Here is a 13,778-nt window from a genome sequence, read left to right on the forward strand (position 1 = left end):
CAAAGTAGCTTTATTTCTGAAGGTATTACTTTACAAACTGCAGTCCCACATGTCCAGTAGAAAGCACAGGCCATCCTAGCATGTGGTTATTCTTCTGAGAAAACGTCTTAGAGGAGGTGAGTCTTGGCTGGCTTGTTAAATAAGTAAGAATATGTGCACAGGGCTGGGGGTATGGTATGTGGAGACGGGTGGCAAAAAGACCCAGGATTGGGATGGACTGAAAGATTAAGAGAGGATGGAGGTTTTAAAATATTGTTCCAAGGGAGTTCATCCTTAGAGAAGATTTCCAGGGTCAGGGAGGAAGAGCTGGGAGGTTATGACTGTGGGCAGAAATGATGCCTTCTCTAGGCCCTTGGGCTTTCTGCCTCCATTCCCTCCCCCTTCGTTTTTCTCTTCCCCCTGGTTCCCCAAAGTTTGAGCACTCTAATCCTCTTAGTTTTTCTGACCTCATTGCAGATAGAAGTACTTCCCTGTCAGGTTAGCAATTTCCAGACAGATGAGCAATTTTTTGTTGGAGTGTTACCTTTTTTTTTTTTCCTTAAAGTAACAACTACTATAAAAGAAAAAGTAAAATCAAAAGCTAGAGAAAATTTTAGAAAGACATGAGTTTACCTAGTGTGGACGTCTTACCTTAAGATAAGGTAAGGTAAGACCTCCTGTCTTAGTCTTTTGAACAGCAGGCACAGCTGCCATTCGTGCAGGCCTTGGTTACTTCCTGGGCCTTAGGCCTCCTCTATCTGAGGCCCCATGGAGTTTGCATAGTGAGTGAGGAGATTCTCAGTTCTTCTGGCTCCCTAGTAGGCCTGTCCTCTGGGGCCAGGTCCTAGTGTTTCCTTACTTCGGGTCTTTCTAACCCTGCGAGGGCTTGCCCTAAATTTGCTTTTAATTTCTAGCCCCCAGTGGTAACTTGTCTAAGGTCCCTTTATCTCTGCTTGCTGGGAAAGTGTGTGTGTAGTGGTGGCCGGGGGCTTCCTGGTCTCTATAGTCTCTGACTTGTACCTCTGTCTCCCTCTTGGTTTGGTCTGAAGCAGGCTCACCAGCTGAAATCAAACTGGGTCTTTCTCACCTCAGTTTACTTTTGCCCATCTGGCCAACAGTAGAGGTTGCTATCTTTCTAAGATGCTGTCTGTGTGATTGTGTCCACTTCCTTCTCTGGACAGCAAAGACTCCTCTTTTGCTGTTTGAAAACTGTATACTTTATAGTGAGTTCTTATTGAATTTTTAAAAGTGAAAAATGAACATATTGGCTCATGTAAGTGAAAAGCTTGAAGGTAGGCTGGAATTGGGCATGGATGGATTTAGGGGCTCTTCTCCTTCGTCTCTCCCTCTGGCGTTTGCCCTCTTACATTCCACAAGGTAGCAGGAAGGTTGTAGCCATTCCGTTTCCTGGACTCCTAGCCTCCCAGGTTTAAGTCCATGGAAGTGGACAAACATCTCCTGGGAGCTCCTGTGTAAATCCTGTAATCCACTCTTTGCTTTTTCTTTCTCTCTTCTTTTTTTTTTTTTTTTTAATTCCTAAGAAATCTGTGCCTATACCAAGTTCATAGACATATTCCTTCATATTTTTCTAGAAGCTCTATAGTTTTAGCTTTTTATTTATTTATTTATTTATTTATTTAGTTATTTATGGCTGTGTTGGGTCTTCGTTTCTGTGCGAGGGCTTTTCTCTAGTTGCAGCAAGTGGGGGCCGCTCTTCATCGCGGTGCGCGGGCCTCTCGGTATCGCGGCCTCTCTTCTTGGCGGACCACAGGCTCCAGACGCACAGGCTCAGTAGTTGTGGCTCACGGGCCTAGTTGCTCCGCAGCATGTGGGATCCTCCCAGACCAGGGCTTGAACCCGTGTCCCCTGCATTGGCAGGCAGACTCTCAACCACTGTGCCACCAGGGAAGCCCTCTTTCTCTCTTCTAAAGAAACAATTTTATTTTTTGAATAAGTAGTATATTCCAATGGTTCAAAAATCTAAAACTCTTGTAAGGATATGGGATGAAAAGCTTTTCTTCCATCTTGTCCTTTTTATCATTAAGTACCTCTCTTTGTCTTGTTATAATGCTTTTTGTCCTGAATTTTATCTTGCCTGATAAGAAAATCTTGGCCCATGCTTTCTTTTTATTTGCACTAGCCTAATATATTCATCTGGGCAGTTTTTTTCCAGCCAACCTTTTCTCTCTAACCTTTCTGAATTACTTTAAGTTTTGCTCCTATTGGTAGTGTAGAAAGTTTTTCTTGTTCTTTTTAAAATAAATTGATTTATTGATTTATTGATTTATTGATTTATTTATGGCTGCGTTGGGTCCTTGTTGCTGTGCGGGCTTTCTCTAGTTGCAAGAATGAGGGGCTACTCTTTTTTTTTTTTAAGGTGTAAATCATATAATCAATCTCCAAAATTAAATGTTAGCGGACAGAATCCATCAGTATACTAAAAAGGATAAATACAAGATAGTGTGATTCCTTAGCTGAAGAATATAAAAACAGTTCAACATAAAGAAATCTAATAATATAACCCATCACATTAGTATGGTAGAGGAGAAAAATATATGATCATCTAGACAGATGTGAAAAGTATTTTGATAAAATTCAACATCCATTCATCCATTATTAATTACAAGACAACACCAAAAATGACAGCAATACTTCAGGAAACTTCTATACTGTGTAAGATTATACAACTACAGCAATAACAAGCACTAATAATAGACCCAAAAAAGTCAGAAGAATAACAAGAATAGTTACTATGACCACTAGTATTCAGCATTAAGGGCTACTCTTCATTGTGGTGCACGGGCTTCTCATTGTGGTAGCTTGTCTTGTTGTGGAGCATGGGCTCTGGGTGTGCGGGCTTCAGTAGTTGTGGCTCGTGGGCTCCAGAGTGCAGGTTCAGTATTTGTGGTGCACGGGCTTAGTTGCTCCGTGGTATGTGGGAATTTCCTGGACCAGGGCTTGAACCTGTGTCCCCTGCATTGGCAGGCAGATTCTTAACCACAGTGCCACCAGGGAAATCCCAGTTTTTCCTCTTTTGTAATCCAATCCAAGGTTAATTTTCTTTAAATAAGTGAGTTTAGCCCATTTACATTTGTCATTATGGTAGATATATTTGATATTAGTTTGTCCATAATCAGTTTTCTATTTTTATATCTTAAAGAATCTTCCACTATATGGTCCGTTTTCTTTGCTGTTCTTCTTGGTTTATTCTGATATTTTCATTGTAGTGGTTGTCTTTATAATTTGACATAATGCCCTCAGTCTTCTGAGAAAGTGATGGTTCCCTATTATAAGAAGTAATAAATTAATGACTTTCATCCTAATCCTGTTATAGAGGCATTGTAACTATGTTACATAGTCTGTTTTATTCAATCTCGATCTCTATTGCATTCTGTCCTCAGAGGAAAGATTTTTTTTTTTTTTTTGCTGTACACGGGCCTCTCACTGTTGTGGCCTCTCCCGTTGCAGAGCACAGGCTCCAGACGCGCAGGCTCAGTGGCCATGGCTCACGGGCCCAGCTGCTCCGCGGCATGTGGGATCTTCCCAGACCGGGGCACGAACCTGTGTTCCCTGCATCGGCAGGCGGATTCACAACCACTGCACCACCAGGGAAGCCCAGAGGAAAGAATTAATCACTCAGCAAGCTTGGAACTCAATCCATATTATTATTATCAATAAGTACACTGTCAGAAGAGGCCTTGGGTTTTCCTAGAGTAGATTGTCAGCCTTTAGCAAGGCTCTTTATCTATAAAAATTATAGTTTCAAAAGTCAGCATAGATCATAAATTGGTAAGTTGACATTTGGTCACAATTAAACATTATCAAAATCTTTGTAGGTAGTTTGCTACTCAGCACCAGAGAATCACCAAATTTATGTCCAAGTTGACATTACTGGGTCTAAAGTTCCCCCTTTTTTTAGTGTAGGTTCCACACTTGTTGAGAGTTTTATTGCCACTTAATTTTTCAAAAACAATATATTTGGCAACACAGAGGCATGTAACATAGGAAAAGAATTTTTTAAAATTAGAAATCTTGGGACTTCCCTGGTGGTCCAGTGCTAAAGAATCCACCTTACAATGCAGGGGACATGGGTTCGATCCCTGTCAGGGAACTAAGATCCCACTCGCTGCAGGGCAACTAAGCCTGAGTGCTGCAACTACTGAGCTCGTGTGCCTCAGCTAGAGAGCCCATGCGCCACAAACTACAGAGGCCACGTGCTCTGGAGCCCACTCACCACAACTAGAGGAGAGAAAACCCGCTGCCACAGCTAGAGAGAAGCCTGCACGCTGCAACGAAAGATCCCACATGCCTCAATGAAGGGCCTGCGTGCTGCAACTAAGACCCAATGCTGCCAAAAATAAATAAATAATAAATAAATCTTAAAAAAAATAAAATAAAATTAGAAATCTTAAAACAGTCCAGCTTTGCATACCCCATGTAGTGACTGAGACTCACATGCTGACATTAGTCCTCCCATCCAGTGCAGAAGGGCAGTTGCCACCCCAGGCCCATGGAGGAGGAGCATAGCCTCTGTTCAGCCTCTGGTCACAAACAGCCTCTGCAGAGGTTGGGAAGGTGTTTTTTTTTAATAATTTTTTAAGTCCTAGGTCAATTATGGGACCATCATTGACTTCCTTAATTTTTTGGTGAAAAGATATTTACTGCTCACCTCTAATAGAGCAGCTAAAAACATAGACTGTCTTTGGAGAAGATTTATATTTCCACTTTGTACTCTAGTCCTACAATGGCTGCCAGTATTGTTCGTGTAGATGAGTGTTTTCAGTCTGCAGTTTGCCTGTGAGTCACTCCGAAAACCCTGTTGAAAATGAAAATACCCCCTCTCCTCCAGCTTCTTGCTGAATTCAGATGGAACACATTTGGGGTGTGGCATCTGTGCTTTTAATGTGTGTTGCAGGTGATTCTGATGCAGGTATTTCACAGGCTACAGTTTGAGGAAACCAAGATTGACAGTTCTCTGTTGAATATAGAAATTTTACTAAAATCTAGTTTGACCAGTTCTGGTTGGATATTACTCTCTATGTATACAGTGTTTCAAGTAGACTTTTGTTTCAAAGATACAGTGATTTGATTTTACCATAACGAAATCTAGGGAAACAGATGAGAGATTTCACATATAACTGCAATCAGTTTGTGGAAAAAAATGTTTGCATGAGGGTATTTTATATACAGATTGCAGAATGTTGAAATTAACACTCTTGTAATGCTTCCATGAAAGCCTCAAGGGTAACTGACAAGTCCATTTTTATCAAAATTAATGTGTTTCTAAATCCTTATCTGCTTCTCAAACAAAATATTAGAACAGTAATTGAGTTACCAGCTGCCTCGTGTGTTCACTCTAGGAACTTGTACAAAAGCATTGTGGAACTCGCCTAAGGTCATTTGTTGCTTTTTGAGTTACTAAATAGCTTTGCAGTAGGCTTCTAAAAATCCAGGTATTAAGGGTGTCTACAGGAAGATAAAAATTGATAAGAGATTTGCAATAGTTAGTCTGATACTCTCTCCATTGGATTAAGGTGGAAAAATCTTCTTCAGCACTACAGATGGGAGAAAATCCTCCCTCTTAGATTTCTTCTTGAAGCAGCTTATGCCTGTCTAGTCTTGCAGTAGAACAGAAAAAGCCTTTGGAGCTAGGTATGCTGGCACAGATTTTCTGGGGGAAAAGAAAAACACTAAGAAATCAAATTTATAACTTTATTTAAGCAATGCAGAACATCATGACAAGTATAATATATTCCAGGAATGCAAAGATCAGGAACTATGAATAATATCTTACCAGATTAAGTGAGAGGAAACAATATGATTATTTTAATACCTATAGAAAGAACATTAGCTAAGATTCAGTAATCCTTTTTGACTAATTTTTTTTATTTTTGCAAGAACTGGGAAACTTACCAAACCTCGGGCTAAGTCATTTATTCCAAAACCCATTAGTAAAAATCATATTTAAGAGTCGAAACTTTGGAAGCATTCCCATTAGTATCAGTAAGAAAACAAAGGATGGCTGTTAGCCTTACATTTGTTCAGCGCAGTCCTGAAGGTCTTAGCCAGTAGTGTAGTGAAACAGGAAAAAGAAATGAAAAACAGAAATTTTCTTCTTGAAGATGATATTAATTCATACATAGACAATACAGGAAAAAAGTGTTTAGCATTGTTGCTGCATATAAAAATTTAGATTCATGTACACCAGTGATAAGCTTTTAGTCAATGTAATAGAAGAAAAGATTCCCTTCACAGTAGTATTAATCTATAATATATCTAAGAGTGAGCACAACCAAAGATATATATAACATGGAGAAAATTACAGAACATTATTGTTAGATATAAAAGACATGAATAAATAGAGATATTATGCCATCTTTAACAATAGGATATCTTGATTTGTTAAGATATCATTTCTCTCTAAATTAATTCATTGCAAATCCAGTCAAAAGCCCAATAAGGTTTTTGTGAAACTTGACAAAATGAACCTAAAATTTCTAAAGAAATTCAAAAGCCCAAGAATAGCCAAGACAATCTTGAAAAGCAAGGTAGGGGCCTTGCCACAGATATTGATACCAAGCCATGGAAATTACAATACTGTGGTCCTGATACAGAGATAGACAAAAAGATCAGTGGAATAGGATAGAAGCCAGAAACAGGGTCACACGTATATAGAAATGTGGAGGCAGCATTCTAAATTAGTAGGAAAAGATGGAATGTTTTATAATGGTGCTTGATCCTTAATTGATAATCATATGGAAAATAAAAGTGTATTTCTACCTTCACACCATCCCCCAGAATAAATTCAGGTGAATTAAATTTGAAAAGCAAATCTTAAAAGTTTACTCAAAAATAAGAAATAATTGAAAATTTAAAAACAGATACGAAGAAACGAAATTGAGCTATTTGTAGTGAGGTGGATGGACCTAGACACTGTCATACAGAGTGAAGTAAGTCAGAAAGAGAAAAACAAATACCGTATGCTAACACACATATATGGAATCTAAAAAAAAAAAAAAAAAAGGTTCTGAAGAACCTAGGGGCAGGACAGGAATAAAGACGCAAACATAGAGAATGGACTTGAGGACATGGGGAGGGGGAAGGGTAAGCTGGGAGGAAGTGAGAGAGTGGCGTGAACATACATACACTACGAAATGTAAAATAGCTAGCTAGTGGGAAGCAGCCACATAGCACAGGGAGATCAGCTCAGTGCTTTGTGACCACCTAGAGGGGTGGGATAGGGAAGGGTGGGAGGGAGACGCAAGAGGGAGGGGATATGGGGATATATGTATACGTATACATATAGCTGATTCACTTTGTTATATAGCAGACACTAACACACCGTTGTAAAGCAATTATACTCCAATAAAGATGTTAAAAAATATGTCCATCTTCATATATAAATCTTAGAAATATAATTCTGAGTGCAAAAGCAAGTTGTAGAAGGATAGGTGTAATAAAGTACTGCTTATATGAAATTTAAAACATGAAATGGTACAGTGTATTGTGTAAAGATGCTAAAATATATTGTAAAGTATAAAAACATACATAGTGCTAATATACACCAAATTGAAGGTAGTGTTTACTTCTGAAGATGGTAGATGAATATGACTGAAGAGGGACGTGTGCAGGATACACCTGTATCTGTAATTTTTTTTTTTAGATAAAAATATTCTAAAGCAACATGTGGCAAAATGTTAAATCAAGTGAATGTCCAATAGTAAAGAAATGGTGGAATAAATTATGGCTTTTACATACTATCAAATATTTTTCAGCCATTAAAAAGAGTGAGTTGTAGCTAGGTCACTTTATATGGAGGGATTTCCAAGAGTTATTATTTAGTGAAGAAAAGAAGATGCAGGAAAGTTTGTATAAAGTCATCCCCTTTTTATAAAACAATGCATGTATGAGTAGGTGTATGTGACATACTTATGTATGACCATATGAACATGAAAAAAACAAGGAAGGATTCCTCCTAGGCTGTTAACGGGTTGGGAGTGAGGTGATTAGGAAAGGAGGGGAGGGGAGGGGAGGGGAATGGGGAGTTAAGCATACTAGAAAGTGGAAAAGACAATGATGCACTACTAGCATGGATGATGATTTGATGATTGTTTACATACTTACATGATCATTTATGTATATACACACACACATATATGCATATTTTTTTAAAGTGTAGAACCACTTATAGAAAGAGTGAGAGTTGACTTAAGGGGAATTTACTATATTTGACTGGAGGCTGTGGTAGAAGAAATGGACTTATTAGCATAGTGCCAACCAAAGATGCTACTTCAAAGAAATTAATGATGTATTCTGTTTCTAGTGGATTTAAACAATTGATACAATTAAATTGATGCTTTTCCATTTTTCTCCCTTTTGTGTTTATTAAAGTAACTGACCTTAATTTTAATGAGTTCTTAATAACAATATATATAAAGTACTCACAGTGTGCTAGGTGATATAAAATACCAGGAGTAAAAGTAATAATATTTTATGAAATGCAGTCTTTTGACAGGGAAACCTTAGCTCTTTGTCTTTTTTTTTTCAACTTGGGAGAGAATAAGGAATGAGTCTTATTTATTTTGGTCAGGTCAAGGCCTAAATACAGATAGTGCAAGATTATGGATAATTAATTTTTTAATTTTGCATTTTTTTCTTTCAGCATGCGGGATGACAGAATTCGAGTAGAAAGGATGGATAACATGTGTTTTGAATACAGCCACGCTTTCCAAGAGGTTACAGAATTTTATGCAAAAGATGTAGTTGATGGTAAAGGTAAATATTTTATACATGTTAGCCATGTGTCCTCAAATTTAACTGAGTTGAGATTTGGATAAAGGTGCAAGTTTGACTAAAACTCTAATGGAAACTAGATAGTTATTGATTAATGACTGGAAGTAGAGGGAAGAGTTCACTGTTCTTGCACTCATCAGAAGCACAACTGCAGCTGCTTCTTTGTAATTATGACCATTTAGTAACTTGATGTTTTTGACATATTCATTGGAGTGTAACAAGTTAGTTACTGAAGAACCTTCCTTTTTGCTTCCTTTAAAAGATAGCCCGTGATTTTCCTGCAATTTTATTAAACAGTCTGGGTAAATCTCCTAATGAAGGCTAGCATTTCCAAAAATTGATGGCCAGAATTAAAATACCAGAACATTAGTGACAGGGTCTTAATATGTTGGATTACCATTGTTTGTCTAATTCACATTTTCTCAGCCAAGTATCTGTTTGATTTGGTCTGTACCCCTCATTCCTGCCAGTCCAGCTTATGCTAAGATCCAATTTTATCCCCTATCACAAGCTGCAGAGCTTTCACTGTTAGACCAGCCTCCCCCAGCTCCCTCTTAGGCATCAATGTCTTGTTGGCATTTCTTTCCCCACCCCTTTTAATCTCATGGTGTCTTGGCCAAATTGAGTCAAGCGTCTGAGAGTGTAACCCACTTATAATGGCAGTCCGAGATATCACCAAGGGATCATCATCTTATGTTCAACTAAAGACAAGACTAAGTCACGAAACTATCATAAGCCACTCTTGGCATCAGATTCACTTAGAAGGATATAGGACAGAAAATCCAGTTTGCCAACAGGACGCTGTTCCTCTTAGTGGGAGGAGTCCTCAGCAGTCTTTTCAGCAGTCCACAGAGTCATGGGGTGCTTAAAATCCCCTCCCTCCTCTAGTGACTGCTCAGTTGCAAAGAAAGCAGACTTTGATCAGGGGGATGCAGGATCTGCCCTGGCTTAGAAGCCCCATGCCCTATAGGAAACCTTATCTCTTGCTGGAATTTCTCCAAAGGACATGCCAAGTTCAAAGAGTCAGTGTACTCAAGGAAGGCCAAAATTCTGGAGTCAGGTATTTATAATTTCCCCTAGTTCAGATGCAGTTTACTGATTTCAGGTCATTTTTACCATACGCAATGCTACCTCATAACACAATGGCACTTCATCTTTGTCAGGTTTCCTGGGGAACAGAGCTAGACAGTTAAAAGATTAAATTCTCAGTAGAAGGGAAGAGTTTTGTTAACTTGTCATTTACACCTTGGTTTTATAAAAAGCTATAGTTAAAAGTAATGTATTTTATATTACAGATTTGTAGAGGATATCTTGTAATTTTTTCTAAAGGTTATAAATACCTACTGCAAAAAAAGTTAAAACATAGTTGTGTGTAAGGAAAAAAGTACAAGTCCTTCCCCTCACATCCTTAAGAATTTTTTGATGTACAGATCTACACATATACATACATATTTCTATGTATTTGTTTAATATAACTTGTATTTATTCTTTCAACTAATTTTTATTGAATGCCTATTTGAGGTATTTTATGTACTGTAAGGCATTAAACAGACAAAAATTCCTGCCCTTCTGGAGTTTACAGTCTAATAGGGGGAGGTGTACAATAAAATAGTGTTTAAAGGTGATGAGTACTATACAGAAAGGCAGGGAAGAGATGAATTTTTAAGTAGAGTGGTGAAGGAAGGCCACACTGAGAATGTGGCAATTGAACAAAGATTTGAATGAAGATTAAAGGAGTTAAGGGGGAAAACCACATGGACGTGTAAAGGAACAGTGTTTCAGGCAGAGACAACAGTAAGTACAACATATCTTAAGTGCTTGGTGTGTTTAAAGAATATCAAGGAGCCTGGGTGCTGGGACAGAGTAAGTAAGGGGGAGAATATTAGGAGGTGAGCTCAGAGGTGAAAGGAGATGGAAGGCAGGTTGTGTAGGGACTTTTAGACCCTGTACGAACTTGTGCTGCTTCTCTCAGTGAGTTGGGAAATGTTGGAGGATTTGTAAGCACCGTAATCCAGTTATGTGACATACATTTTAAAAAGGATTCCTTTGGCTGCTCTGTTAAGAATACCCTATAGGGCACAGGGATAAAGGTGGGAGACCAGATGGAAAACTAATGGGAAAGTCATTCCCATTAGTAGCTGCATAATAATCTGGATGTACTGAAATTTATTTAAGTAATACCTTATTGATGTTCAATTAGTTTGTGTCTGATTTTTTAAAAGGGAAGAGACATGGGGATATCTGTATATGTATAGCTGATTGACTTTGTTATAAAGCAGAAACTACTAGAAAAGATTTTTCAACTCACTTTCTGGTATACACATCTTTAACAAGCATTTTGGAGTATTTCTGGGTCAAAGGGGATGAGCATTTTACACTTTGAAAATAGTTGCTCTGTTGCTCTCCAAAAAAGGTCATCCACCATCAGAAAATGCCCTTTTTTTCCATACCCTAGGTATTTGTAAACTTCTGTACTTTTCCAAAGGGTAATTTTAGGAGATAACGGTCTAAATTATTATTTCAAAAATCATAAACTAAATTTTATTTAACTTAATGTTTGTTTTTAATAATGAATAATAACTTTAATGAAGGTGTATATTCTGGTTTTTTTAGGTTCTCAAAGTTTTTCTGGCATCATTAACTTGGAAAAGCCTGTGATTTGCTCTTTGGCTGCCATAATAAGATATCTGAAAGAGTTTAACTTGGAAAAGGTGCTTTCCAAACCCAAGTAAGTGATTTCTCAAAAATAAAAAAAGGGTGGTGTTATATTAAAAAACATTTCTTAGATTGAATTTGGTAAGTACTATTGAATTGAATTTTGGTAAGTACTAGGTAAGAAGTTTACCTGCTGTGGATAGAATATTCTGGGGCAAGAATGAGCTGTGTGGTATTGTTGCTGAAGAATATTAAAAATATTAATTGACATAAATTAAAAGAAAGCTTAAGAATTCTGTCAATTTGTATTCATGATAGCTATTGAATGTATTATAGTGTTGACTACAACACCATAATATAAAACCGTGCTTTATACTAATTCACAGTTAATTGAGAAGTAGTATTAAGAAGTGGTATTGAAAAGCATTCATAAAACTTCATCACCTTTCTTATTCTTATTGTTTCACAGATCATAGAGTTGAAAATAAGGAGGACAGCTACTAACATAGACAGCTTTTTTTTTTTTTTTTTGGCTGCACGTGGGCTTTCTCTAGTTGTGGCGAGCGGGGGCTACTCTTTGTTGCAGTGTGCGGGCTTGTTGCGGAGCATGGACTCTAGGCGCACAGGCTTCAGTGGTTGTGGCAGTGGTTGTGGTGCATGGGCTCAGTAGTTGTGGCTTGCGGGCTGTAGAGTGCAGGCTCAATAGTTGTGGCGCACGGGCTTAGTAGCTCCACGACATGTGGGATCTTCCCAGACCAGGGCTCGAACCCGTGTCCCCTGCATTGGCAGGCAGATTCTTAACCACTGCGCCACCAGGGAAGCCCCTTATAGACAGCTTTTTAAAAGAGTGATTAACTTGTAGAGTTGAGAGATTTAGCCCCTTATCTTTGGCTCTGTGAAGAATTACCCTATATCATATCGATCCTGGATAAGTAAGCTACTTCCTCTTCTGCAGAGGTGGGGTGGACAGATAGGAGCTATCTCAGTAAAATATCATTTAGTACCAAGATTGGGAAACCCTTGTCTATGTCTATTTTAATCCCACCCTGAAAGCAATACACTTCCAAGACTTCTACCCAATGCCCTAAGTATTTTGAGGTATTTCTACTCTCTTTAGTCAGAGAGCAGACTATTCTAAGCCCTATGTGAACCCTTGTTCGTCCTACTGTTTCTTGTGGTTCTTTCCCTGATCTCATGTGAGGTCCTCCGCATATTTAAGGATCAGTGCTTCACCAAAGACTTTGAGGGGACCCTTCTGCATCTCTCTGTATGCAGCTCTGTCATCTCTGGAATTCTGTCTCACAACTTCTACTTTCCTTGGTCTCTCCAAGGAGTTAGTCATAGTGTTTACCTCTTTTGTTTTTCTTCTCCCAAGGATCACAGTTCTATGCTGCCTGATGTCCAACTGCCTGAAAACAGTTTTAAATGTATATATATATGTATATGTATATGTATATGTATATGTATATGTATATACACACACATGTATATAGTGTGTATGTGTGTGTATATATATATTTGTATAATTTTCTAGTTGTGGTTAAAGGACAGTACTCATGCAATTAATCTTTTACACATGAAAGCAGAAGTGAGGTGCCATGATTGAACACCATAAAAAAACAACAGAAGAGGGAGATGTGTAAAGTAACATCAGCTATCCTAAAAAATGTCTGTGTTCTGAAACATCTGGAAAACTAACTTTCACTTAAAAATTAACAATGGGAAAAGAACCAAATTGAAATCCCATATAAAATTATAATAAAAAAGAATAAGGAGCAGGATAATGTCCTTACAGAAAGTGAACGCATGCCAGAAAGACATGCCCACAAATTAAATAAAAACTATAACCTTCTACTTCAAAATGAGCTAAAAGGAAATGATGCTAAATATGAAAGGACAAATGAGAATAGATGAGAAATAGGAAAGATTTGAAATGAGGTGATAGGATTTGAGAGTGAACTATAAAAGAAAAAGATCAATTTAGGAATAAAGAGTAAACTAGAAGGAATACAAAGTAAATAAATACAACAGAGATACTTTTAAGAGAAACAGAATTTGAAAAGAGAGAAATGCAAAAAAAGATTAACATGGAAAACCTGATGAGACAACTATCCTTAGGAAACCCTACATGCAAGCTTGACCCTTGACTGGCATCTGAGACCTTGCCTTTGGGGAGGGTTTCCAGCATTCTCCGGTAAGAATGGCTCACTGTGCCTAAACGGTTTCTGCAGACAGTATGGTTTATGCTGAACACCTCCTTGTTTTCTGGGAGCTGGAATTTCGGTACACGGTAGGGAAGAGGTGCCTATGTGAATGCAGCCCCCAGTGAAAACCCTGGGTGTTGAGTCTCT

At 38.1% G+C, this 13,778-nt stretch overlaps 1 protein-coding gene across 2 annotated transcripts in view; it reads left to right on the top strand.

Moving 5' to 3' along the window:
- MSH3 (mutS homolog 3) overlaps window positions 1-13,778 on the top strand; it is a 182,782-nt gene that overhangs the window by 49,726 nt on the left and 119,278 nt on the right. For both annotated transcript variants that reach the window (XM_060093103.1, XM_060093104.1), the window contains exons 9-10: window positions 8,642-8,754; window positions 11,386-11,500. In XM_060093103.1, coding sequence (XP_059949086.1) covers window positions 8,642-8,754; window positions 11,386-11,500 — 228 coding nt within the window. The remainder of the gene's footprint in view (window positions 1-8,641; window positions 8,755-11,385; window positions 11,501-13,778) is intronic.

The sequence above is a fragment of the Mesoplodon densirostris genome, chromosome 3, assembly GCF_025265405.1.
Source record: "Mesoplodon densirostris isolate mMesDen1 chromosome 3, mMesDen1 primary haplotype, whole genome shotgun sequence".
In the NCBI taxonomy this organism is placed as follows: Eukaryota; Metazoa; Chordata; class Mammalia; order Artiodactyla; family Ziphiidae; genus Mesoplodon; species Mesoplodon densirostris.